The sequence below is a fragment of the Ranitomeya imitator genome, chromosome 1 (assembly GCF_032444005.1).
Source record: "Ranitomeya imitator isolate aRanImi1 chromosome 1, aRanImi1.pri, whole genome shotgun sequence".
Lineage (NCBI taxonomy): Eukaryota > Metazoa > Chordata > Amphibia > Anura > Dendrobatidae > Ranitomeya > Ranitomeya imitator.
The window spans coordinates 575,303,874-575,316,051 of NC_091282.1; the positions used below are offsets into that span (position 1 = coordinate 575,303,874).

Sequence of the window (12,178 nt, forward strand, 5' to 3'; positions counted from 1 at the left end):
GTGAGTGCGGGAAGCAGACGGCAAGGGACCTGACGGACACCAGAATGTAAGTATGTGCTGTTTTTTTTTTTTTTAGTTTTACGCTTGTAACCAGGGTAAACATCGGGTTACTAAGCGCGGCCCTGCGCTTAGTTACCCGATGTTTACCCTGGTTACCGGGGACCTTGGCATCGTTGGTCGCTGGAGAGCTGTCTGTGTGACAGCTCCCCAGTGACCACACTACGATTTACCTACGATCACGGCCAGGTCATATCGCTGGTCGTGATCGTAGGTAAATCGTATAGTGTAACGGTACCCTTAGTTATTTTCTCTGTAGCAGCTTGAAATATATTTAATATGTGTCTCATATTCACTTTTACCCACAGACAGCTGTGATGATGTGCAATGCCCACCTGGTAAGACATGCCTTCTGAAAGATGGCCGCCCCCAGTGTGAATGTGCACCTGACTGTTCTGGTCTCAATAGTGATATTCCCGTATGTGGCTCAGATGGGAATACATACCAGGATGAATGTGAACTAATCACAAACAAATGCCGTGGACAGCCGGACCTGGAAGTAATGTACTACGGAAAATGCAAGAGTATGTTATCACTTTTTACGTTACCTTTTTTCTTGTACACTACTTAAATATGAAAATGTATTTTAATGTACAGCATCTTGCACACACAGATCCACATAGACGTACATGAAGTGTCTGTGGTTTTGTACTACAGGAGCTATATGCACTCTCTGAGCAGCTGTATCATTTTTCCATGCAATCATCACAGAGAGAATCTTTTCTCTCAGTTATGTGTGACTGGTCAAAACCTTAACTAAAGCTTCAGGTTCCCATACAGCTTAGATAGCTGCAAGCGATCGCTTATTCTTCCGGCAGCTCTGTCTTGTCTTCTGACTTCCCTGCAAATATGAAAATATTACACAGCCAAGCATTCTTCTGATTTCATTGTGGAAAGAGGGGAAAGAGGCTGCTGGACAAATGTGGCAAAATTCAAATGGCCCAACCTTTTTCTCCTCCAACATCATCTGTTGCAAGAAAGCTGGAAGGCTCCCATAAACCATATATGGTCAGCCAATCCTGCTTAAAATGATGGGTTAAATAACTTTCATCTAATGTGCATAGGGGCCTTAAGTCAAGGTTCAGGTGACCATATTTGAAGGCTTGTATATGGAGCACACTGCACTGACATGACAACAGGTCTTCCGAATCGAACAGCCTCATATATCCCTGTAAGGATGTAAATTCAGGTTGAGAGACCTGAGGTCAGTCAGTGCTGTACAGACCATGAGGCTCATTCAGAAACAGGACAATCCTTTACACTTATTTGCTCCTAATTAAAATTTGCTGAAAAGAAATTATTACAAAAAGAGACCTCATTAAATCCATGAAAATTAAAGTTTGTTGTAATATACATTGATTCTAACTCGTGTAATAATGACACATGAGCAAAAACAGGAAAAGGGATCTGTACTTGAATAAAACTTCTGTTTGTTTCATCCATTAAAAATAGGGATATCCATGATTATAAAAATCCAGAGTGATTCTGTAATGGTTGATTCAATGCGAAAGTTCAAGAAGGGTCTCGATACCTTTTTTGAAATATATACGGTAATATTACAGATTATGGGTGCTAACTTGGTGGGACCTTGATCCAGGGATCTATTCTAATTGCTGTATGTGGTGTCGGGAACATTTTTTTCCCCCTAATGTGGAGTTCTTAGTGTCTACCCTATGGGGTTTTTGCATTCCTGTGGATCATCATGTTAGACTATAGGTAGTGATGAGCAAGTATACTCGTTGGTCGAGATTTCCCGAGCATGCTGAGCATTGTGAGATTTAGTTTTCCTTGGCGCAGCTGCATGATTTGCAGCTTTTATACAGCTTGATTACATGTGGGGATTCCCTAGCAACCAGGCAACCCCCATATGTACTCAGGCTGGCTAGCAGCTGTAAATCATGCATCTGCGCCAATAAAAACTAAATCTCCGAGCATTTACAAATAGTTGGACACCCCCTGAGCGTGCTCGGGAAATCTCGAGCAACGAGTATACTCGCTCATCACTAATTATAGGTTGAACTTGATGGACTTAGGCTACTTTCGCACATCAGTTTTTTGCCGTCAGGCACAATCCAGCGAATTTTGAAAAAAACAGATCCGGCAAAAGTTGCTGCCCGATCCATTTTTTTCTCATAGACTTGTATTAGCGACGGATCTGTCGCTGTCCGTCGTTTGCTATTATGGAACCCTATGGCGCCGGATCCTTTTTTTTAAACTGAGTATGTGTTTTCCATTCTGGCGTTCTCTCTCTGTCTCTCTCTCTCTCCCTGGATCAGCTAGTCGGATCCGGCGAAAAAACCGATCCGTTGCATGATGCATCAGTTTTTCACAATTTCGACGGATCTGTTTTTTCAAAATACGCCGGATTGAGCCTGACGGCCAAAAACTGATGTGTGAAAGTAGCCTTAAGTCTACCTTCAACCTTAAAACTATGAAATTAATCTCTTCCACCACACTTTTTATTGCCTAAACCTAAATGTACATGTAATGTCATGTATATGTGGTAATACGTATACTCACAGATTGTTGTTTTCCCCGGTTTCTATCACTGCTTCAATCCTCTTCTGAGTCACGTGTTGGCTATTCTGACTTGCTACTGTACTGTGTATTAGGGCTCCTTTCCACTTGCGAGATAAACGTCCGTGTCTCGCATGTGAAAACCAAGCTGTGGCGCCGTCACTTGGGAGCGGAGAGTGCGGCTGCATAGCAATACATGGAGCTGCACGCTCCGCTCCCAAGTCCAGAGCCAGAGCTTGGTTTTCACATGCGAGACACGGACGTTTATCTCGCAAGTGGAAAGGAGCCCTTACAATGTGAATAGTGTCATGCAGGTTTACACATATTTTGACATGTGAAGTGTGAACTGTGTATTGCAGTTTTAGGCATGCATAATGTGATGTGGTAATATATAGAGTTGATAAGCGTTGTTAGTATAATAGGCATAGTGTACAAAAAAGCTATAGGCAATGTAAAGTATAAGATAAGTGATATAATACATAGTTTAGGTTTTAGGACATAAGGTAGTAATAGTGACTATCGATAACATAGACTTTGTTAAACAATCTAAATATAATGTGTAGTGTATGTAAATGTAATACATAGTGGTTGAGATTTAGGTTTGCCCAGCTACATACTATAGGGACACATAGTTAATGTTTGGGAGGGGCAAGCCCTAGTGAAAGTGGACTACTTCCTGATAGATAGGGAACTACAGTAACCAAGTTCAATTTGCAATGGTTGAGCAGCTGTCGTTTAGTGCAATGAGAAACCTTTCTGCAATCCTTTGTGGACATTAGTGCAATGGCCGGAGAAATCCCTGGTGGTGACAGAACCAGTAAACGTGGGGATAGTCCAGGAGGAATGGATAGTAAAATGCTAGTAATGCTAGAAGCATACTGTGCAAAGGAAACAAGGAATAAATAGTGTTGTTCCTGAAACTGCGTGTTTTAGACTGATAAACTTGTACTGTCCAGTAAACGTTTGCTTGTTACAATGAGTTATGTGCGGTGGTTCCTGAAGATGGAGCCTGGATGCAGTGGAGGCCTGTCGCTTACATGTGAGTGTGATCTACCCCACATTTGACAGCACATTGGGACTAATACACAATTTTCCTGTAAAGTGCCAGGGCGTTATGGAGCAGCAGCTTGTCCTCAGTTACCGCTCTCGGTCACATTACATTTGGCATAGTCGGTAGGATTGAATCATGCATCAAGAAAACTTGACGCATTCGGGGATGGACCTTGTGAAAACCAAGATGGTACAAGTTGGCTGATGGTGGCGCGCAAAGTAGGGGAAGCTCTGCCCGTCGTGGGTGTTAACCAATCAGAAGAGCATGAAAATCCATCCATCCTGAGAGGGGCCCTGTCTGTGGCGGTCGGCCTACAGTAAGCGGGCCCGCCCTTGCTGGGCCTGACGAAAGAAGAAGAGACACGTTCATTACAACAAGTCAAGAGAGAATGGTGGAGACTCTCAGGAAATGGGCAGGTGGAGAAGCACACGCATGGCACAGTGAAGAACAAAGAATGGAGCATTGCGGTTTCCCTGTTGAGAGAAATGGCCACTCTTATGGCATCACACTCTGCGGAGACCCAGGACCGTTGGAGTGGAAATGGAGGATGACTCAGCTGGAGGCAGGGGTTCCGTGTACCAAGGCCTCGGGACTGACAGGCAGCGGGTGGTGCAGCTGCAGTTTATGAATACCAAGGGTCCCCTTTGACCACATACGTGGGTCAATCAGGCGCCAAGGAAACATGGGTCTGAAGATATTCATGGAATCTAAAATGGTGGTTGGAAGTGAAAGGTATGTCCTAAGAGCTCTGTTGTGCTAGTTGTATGAAACGAATCAGCAAAGGAACTGTTCTGCGTTCTTGTGGGCAGGAGATGTCCAATGTTGACCGGGATATTCAGATTATATATTGTGTCCCCCACTCCTGTTTGTTTGTTTTTTTTTTAAACTCTTTTTAGTGGAAGATTCCACAAAATAAGATAACAAACATATGGCAACATAGCATAGAGTCAGAATAATCCGTATATCAACGTTCACATTGACATAGATATGACATCATACCTTCAATAATTAAGCATACAAACAAACAAATAAAACATAACTTTCAGTATAATTTATTCTATCAGGCATTGTAATTCCTAATCAACAGAGTCTTTATAAAAGTTTTTTTAAGCTCGTGGCAGGTCAGGTCATAATAGACACATGTTATTATTTAATCCTACACAAATCATCACTTTCATGGTCCAGAATGGATATTCATCAGGGTCTATATCTCGAGATTGAAGAGACCATAGCGCCAGAAGCTAAGTGCATCAATGGTGAGTTACACCACCTTTCCCAAATCTTCTGAAATTTCTGGGGACATCCTCTGTTTCTGTATAATATGTTTTCATAAGGAATTACAGCACAGACCAAAAGTTTGGGCACACCTCATTTCAAGATTTTTTCTGTATTTTCATGACTATGAAAATTGTAAATTCACACTGAAGGCATCATTCATCTATGAATTAACACATGTGAAATTATATACTTAACAAAAAAGTGTGAAACAACTGAAAATATGTCTTATATTCTAGGTTCTTCCAAGTAGCCACCTTTTGCTTTGATGACTGCTTTGCACACTCTTAGCATTCTCTTGATGAGCTTCAAGAGGTAGTCACCGGAAATAGTTTTCACTTCACAGGTGTGCCCTGTCAGGTTTAATAAGTGGGATTTCTTGCCTTATAAATGGGGTTGGGACCATCAGTTGTGTTGAGCAGAAGTCTGGTGGATACACAGCTGATAGTCCTACTGAATAGACTGTTAGAATTTGTATTATGGCAAGAAAAAAGCAGCTATGTAAAGAAAAGCGAGTGGCCATCATTACTTTAAGAAATGAAGGTCAGTCAGTCTGAAAAATTGGGAAAACTTTGAAAGTGTCCCCAAGTGCTACAAAGAAACTGGCTCACATGAGGACCGCCCCAGGAAAGGAAGACCAAGAGTCACCTCTGCTTCTGAGGATAAGTTTATCCGAGTCACCAGCCTCTGAAATCGCAGGTTAACAGCAGCTCAGATTAGAGACCAGGTCAATGCCAGACAGAGTTCTAGCAGCAGACACATCTCTACAACAACACAAGGGATGGACATTAGACCAGTGGAAATCTGTGCTTTGGTCTGATGAGTTCAAATTTGAGATCTTTGGTTCCAACCACCGTGTCTTTGTGCGACACAGAAAAGGTGAACGGATGGACTCTACATGCCTGGTTCCCAACGTGAAGCATGGAGGTGGAGGTGTGATGATGTGGGGGTGCTTTGAGGTGACACTGTTGGGGATTTATTCAAAATTGAAGGCATTGTTCTGTCCCTACATGAGGCGAATGGAGGTGTGGTTGACTAATAAGGGTTGTGAGAGAGATTCGTAAATTCAGTTTTCCTCGATGTCAGGCAGACAGGACCAATGCTGTTCAGCGTCCAGAGAGAAGCTGTACACCAGGGATTGTGCAATCCAGACTTGTTTATTTGGAAATCTGAACATACAGCGTAGAATGGTATACAGTAACTTCTCCAGAGTTGAGTCAAGTACAGCAGGTATATCAGTGACAGCGAGTGAACAGCAAGAGGTCGAAAGACTGATGCCTTCCTAAGCCCAGCGCATCCTCTCACAACAGCATGAAAACTGAAAATGAAATGGCTGCCAGAGGAAGAGAAGACTTGACCCCTGAACTTGAAGTGGAAGACATGCCCACAAGAATTAATGAATAACAAGCTGCCATACGGAAAAAGGCCATTGGGTGACAGCAGAGCAGAAATGTAAGAACATACATAGCACGAAAAATGCAATATATAGAAACTGAAGAGCATAGCTTACACAGAACAGCACAGGCATAGTGAACCAGCATTGCTGCCACAGCATCTTGCAGTGGCATGCTATTCCATCCGTTTTGCGCTTAGTTGGACCATCATTTATTTTTCAACAGGACAATGAACCCAAACACACCTCCAGGCTGTGTAAGGGCTATTTGATCAAGAAGGAGAGTGATGGGGTGCTATGCCAGATGACCTGGCCTCCACAGTCACCAGACCTAAACTCAATCGAGATGGTTTGGGGTGAACTGGACCGCAGAGTGAAGGCAAAAGGGCCAACAAGTGCTAAGCATCTCTGGTAACTCCTTCAAGGTTGTTGGAAGATCATTTCCGGTGACTACCTCTTGAGCTCATCAAGAGAATGCCAAGAGTGTGCAAAACAGTCATCAAAGCAAAATGTGGCTACTTGGAAGAACCTAAAATATAAGACCTATTTTCAGTTGTTTCACACTTTCTTGTTAAGTATGTAATTCCACATGTGTTAATTCATAGTTTTGCTGTCTTCAGTGTGAATTTACACTTTTCCTAGTCATGAAAATACAGAAAAATCTTTAAATGAGAAGGTGTGTCCAAACTTTTGGTCTGTACTGTATGTCATTCACTAGTTTCTTCCACTGATTAATCGAAGGAGATTTCCCCCCCATCCACCTCAACGCTACCGCTTTCCTATCCATAAATAGAACTTCCCGAAGAAATATTCTATCATGGTGGACCCACATCTCCTCATCCACTGCACCCAGGATGCACAACTCCAGATTACATTTGATCGGTATGCTAAATATCCTCTCCAATGTAGCTGTGACCTCACTCCAATATCTTCGTATAGTTCTACAGTTCCAAATAAGGTGCCAGAAATCAGCTCCCGATTCCCCACACCTATGACATTCATCAGTTGTCAAGATTTTGTCAACCACAAGATTTTGTGGTTCAGAATCAAATGTTAGAGCCTAGGATTCCTATTCCTGATTTGTTTTTTGGGGATAGATCTAAGTTTCTGAATTTCAAAAATAATTGTAAATTGTTTCTTGCTTTGAAACCTCGCTCCTCAGGTGACCCTGTTCAACAAGTGAAAATCATTATTTCTTTGTTACGTGGCGACCCTCAAGACTGGGCATTTTCCCTTGCGCCAGGAGATCCGGCATTGCGTGATGTTGATGCATTTTTTCTGGCGCTCGGATTGCTTTATGATGAACCTAATTCAGTTGATCAGGCATAGAAAATCTTGCTGGCTCTGTGTCAGGGTCAGGATGAGGTAGAGATATATTGTCAGAAGTTTAGGAAGTGGTCTGTACTCACTCAGTGGAATGAATGTGCCCTGGCAGCAATTTTCAGAAAGGGTCTCTCTGAAGCCCTTAAGGATGTCATGGTGGGATTTCCCATGCCTGCTGGTCTGAATGAGTCTATGTCTTTGGCCATTCAGATCGATCGACGCTTACGTGAGCGTAAAGCTGTGCACCATTTGGCGGTATTATCTGAGCATAGACCAGAGCCTATGCAATGTGATAGGACTTTGACCAGAGCTGAACGGCAAGAACACAGACGTCGGAATGGGCTGTGTTTTTACTGTGGTGATTCCACTCATGCTATCTCCGATTGTCCTAAGCGCACTAAGCGTTTCGCTAGGTCTGCCACCATTGGTACGGTACAGTCGAAATTTCTTTTGTCCATTACTTTGATCTGCTCTTTGTCATCCTATTCTGTTATGGCATTTGTGGATTCAGGCGCTGCCCTGAATTTGATGGACTTGGAGTTTGCTTGGCGCTGTGGTTTTTTCTTGGAGCCCTTGCAGTATCCTATTCCATTGAGAGGAAATGATGCTACGCCTTTGGCCAAGAATAAGCCTCAGTACTGGACCCAATTGACCATGTGCATGGCTCCTGCACATCAGGAGGATATTCGCTTTTTGGTGTTGCATAATCTGCATGATGTGGTCGTTTTGGGGTTGCCATGGCTACAGGTCCATAATCCAGTATTGGATTGGAAATCTATGTCTGTGTCCAGCTGGGGTTGTCAGGTAGTACATGGTGATGTTCCATTTTTGTCTATTTCGTCATCCACCCCTTCTGAAGTCCCGGAGTTTTTGTCGGATTACCGGGATGTATTTGATGAGCCCAAATCCAGTGCCCTACCTCCTCATAGGGATTGCGATTGTGCTATCAATTTGATTCCTGGTAGTAAGTTTCCTAAGGGCCGACTGTTCAATTTATCTGTGCCAGAGCACGCCGCTATGCGGAGTTATGTAAAGGAATCCTTGGAGAAGGGTCATATTCGCCCGTCGTCATCACCATTGGGAGCAGGGCTCTTTTTTGTGGCCAAGAAGGATGGTTCTTTGAGACCTTGTATTGATTACCGCCTTCTTAATATCACAGTCAAATTTCAGTACCCTTTGCCGCTGCTGTCTGATTTATTTGCTCGGATTAAGGGGGCTAGTTGGTTCACCAAGATAGATCTTCATGGTGCGTATAATCTTGTGCGTATTAAACAGGGCAATGAATGGAAAACAGCATTTAATACGCACGAGGGCCATTTTGAGTACCTGGTTATGCCATTCGGGCTTTCCAATGCTCCATCAGTATTTCAGTCCTTTATGCATGACATCTTCCGAGAGTACCTGGATAAATTCCTGATTGTATATTTGGATGATATTTTGGTCTTCTCGGATGATTGGGAGTCTCACGTGAAGCAGGTCAGAATGGTGTTCCAGGTCCTTTGTGCAAATTCTTTGTTTGTGAAGGGGTCAAAGTGTCTCTTTGGAGTTCAGAAGGTTTCATTTTTGGGTTTCATTTTTTCCCCTTCTACTATCAAGATGGACCCTGTTAAAGTCCAGGCCATTTATGATTGGACTCAGCCGACATCTGTGAAGAGTCTGCAAAAGTTCTTGGGCTTTGCTAATTTTTATCGTCGCTTCATCAGTAATTTTTCTAGTGTTGCTAAACCGTTGACTGATTTGACCAAGAAGGGTGCTGATGTGGTCAATTGGTCTTCTGCGGCTGTGGAAGCATTTCAGGAGTTGAAGCGTCGTTTTTCTTCTGCCCCTGTGTTGTGCCAGCCAGATGTTTCGCTTCCGTTTCAGGTCGAGGTTGATGCTTCTGAGATTGGAGCATGGGCTGTTTTGTCGCAAAGAAGTTCTGATGGCTCGGTGATGAAACCATGTGCCTTCTTTTCTAGAAAGTTTTCGCCTGCTGAGCGCAATTATGATGTTGGCAATCGAGAGTTGTTGGCCATGAAGAGGGCATTCGAGGAGTGGCGTCATTGGCTTGAAGGAGCCAAGCATCGCGTGGTGGTCTTGACGGATCACAAGAATTTGACTTATCTCGAGTCTGCCAAACGGTTGAATCCTAGACAGGCTCGTTGGTCGCTATTTTTCTCCCGTTTTGATTTTGTGGTTTCGTACCTTCCAGGCTCTAAGAATGTGAAGGCTGATGCCCTGTCAAGGAGTTTTGTGCCCGACTCTCCTGGTGTTCCTGAGCCGGCGGGTATTCTCAAAGAGGGGGTAATTTTGTCTGCCATCTCCCCTGATTTGCGGCGGGTGCTGCAAAAATTTCAGGCTGATAGACCTGACTGTTGCCCTGCAGAGAAACTGTTTGTCCCTGATAAATGGACTAGTAGAGTTATCTCTGAGGTTCATTGTTCGGTGTTGGCTGGTCATCCGGGAATCTTTGGTACCAGAGATTTGGTGGCTAGATCCTTTTGGTGGCCGTCTTTGTCGCGGGATGTGCATTCTTTTGTGCAGTCCTGTGGGACTTGTGCTCGGGCTAAGCCCTGCTGTTCTCGTGCCAGTGGGTTGCTTTTGTCCTTGCCGGTCCCGAAGAGGCCCTGGACGCATATCTCTATGGATTTTATTTCGGATCTCCCTGTCTCTCAAAAGATGTCGGTCATTTGGGTGGTTTGTGATCGCTTCTCTAAGATGGTCCATTTGGTACCCTTGTCTAAATTGCCTTCCTCCTCTGATTTGGTGCCATTGTTTTTCCAGCATGTGGTTCGTTTACATGGCATTCTGGAGAACATCGTTTCGGACAGAGGTTCCCAGTTTGTTTCGAGGTTTTGTCGAGCCTTTTATGCTAGGATGGGCATTGATTGTCTTTTTCCTCGGCTTTCCATCCTCAGACAAATGGCCAAACCGAACGAACTAATCAGACTTTGGAAACATATCTGAGATGCTTTGTTTCTGCTGATCAGGATGATTGGGTGTCCTTTTTGCCTTTGGCTGAGTTCGCCCTTAATAATCGGCCCAGCTCGGCTACTTTGGTTTCGCCGTTTTTCTGCAATTCTGGTTTCCATCCTCGTTTCTCTTCAGGGCAGGTTGAGTCTTCGGACTGTCCTGGTGTAGATACTGTGGTGGATAGGTTGCAGCAGATTTGGACTCATGTGGTGGACAATTTGACATTGTCCCAGGAGAAGGCTCAACGTTTCGCTAACCCTCGGCGCTGTGTGGGTCCCCGACTTCGTGTTGGGGATTTGGTTTGGTTGTCGTCTCGTTATGTTCCTATGAAGGTTTCCTCTCCTAAGTTTAAGCCTCGTTTCATTGGTCCGTATAAGATTTCTGAGGTTATCAATCCTGTGTCATTTCGTTTGACCCTTCCAGCTTCTTTTGCCATCCATAATGTATTCCATAGGTCATTGTTGCGGAGATACGTGGCGCCTGTGGTTCCATCCGTTGATCCTCCTGCCCCGGTGTTGGTTGAGGGGGAGTTGGAGTATGTGGTGGAGAAGATTTTGGATTCTCATATTTCGAGACGGAAACTCCAGTACCTGGTCAAATGGAAGGGTTATGGTCAGGAAGATGATTCCTGGGTATTTGCCTCTGATGTTCATGCTGCCTATCTGGTTCGTGCCTTTCATTTGGCTCGTCATGGTCGGTCTGGGGGCTCTGGTGAGGGTTCGGTGACCCCTCCTCAAGGGGGGGGTACTGTTGTGAATTCTGTTGTCAAGCTCCCTCCTGTGGTCATGAATGGTACTTCGGCTGGTTCTGTCCATGGGCTTCCTCTGGTGGTTGTGAGTGGGGCTGCGGCTTCTGAAGTTCCTTCCACAGGTGACTAGGTTAATTCGTTAGCTGGCTGCTCTATTTAACTCCACCTAGATCATTGCTCCATGCCACCTGTCAATGTTCCAGTATTGGTCTAGTTCACTCCTGGATCGTTCTTGTGACCTGTCTTCCCAGCAGAAGCTAAGTTCCTTCTTGTTTTTCTCTGGTTTGCTATTTTTCTGTCCAGCTTGCTATTTTGATTGTTGTCTTGCTTGCTGGAAGCTCTGGGACGCAGAGGGAGCGCCTCCGCACCGTGAGTCGGTGCGGAGGGTCTTTTTGCGCCCTCTGCGTGGTCTTTTCAGTAAGTCGGGCCTCACTTTGCTAAATCTATTTCATCTCTGTGTTTGTAATTTTCATCTTTACTCACAGTCATTATATGTGGGGGGCTGCCTTTTCCTTTGGGGAATTTCTCTGAGGCAAGGTAGGCTTTATTTTTCTATCTTTAGGGCTAGCTAGTTCCTTAGGCTGTGTCGAGTTGCATAGGGAGCGTTAGGAGCAATCCACGTCTATTTCTAGTGCGTGTGATAGGATTAGGGATTGCGGTCAGCAGAGTTCCCACGTCTCAGAGCTCGTCCTATATTATCAGTAACTATCAGGTCATTCCGTGTGCTCTTAACCACCAGGTCCATTATTGTCCTGACCACCAGGTCATAACAATTTAGTTAATACGTTTTTTTGCAAAAAAAAAAGTATATTAAGCTGCTCCACCAATCGCTAAAAAAAGCATATTAACTAAATACCCTGTA

At 44.2% G+C, this 12,178-nt stretch overlaps 1 protein-coding gene across 1 annotated transcript in view; it reads left to right on the plus strand.

The window, feature by feature from the left end:
* FSTL3 (follistatin like 3) overlaps positions 1-12,178 on the plus strand; it is a 426,956-nt gene that overhangs the window by 153,407 nt on the left and 261,371 nt on the right. Inside the window, exon 3 of the mRNA XM_069767836.1 lies at positions 366-581. Coding sequence (XP_069623937.1) covers positions 366-581 — 216 coding nt within the window. The remainder of the gene's footprint in view (positions 1-365; positions 582-12,178) is intronic.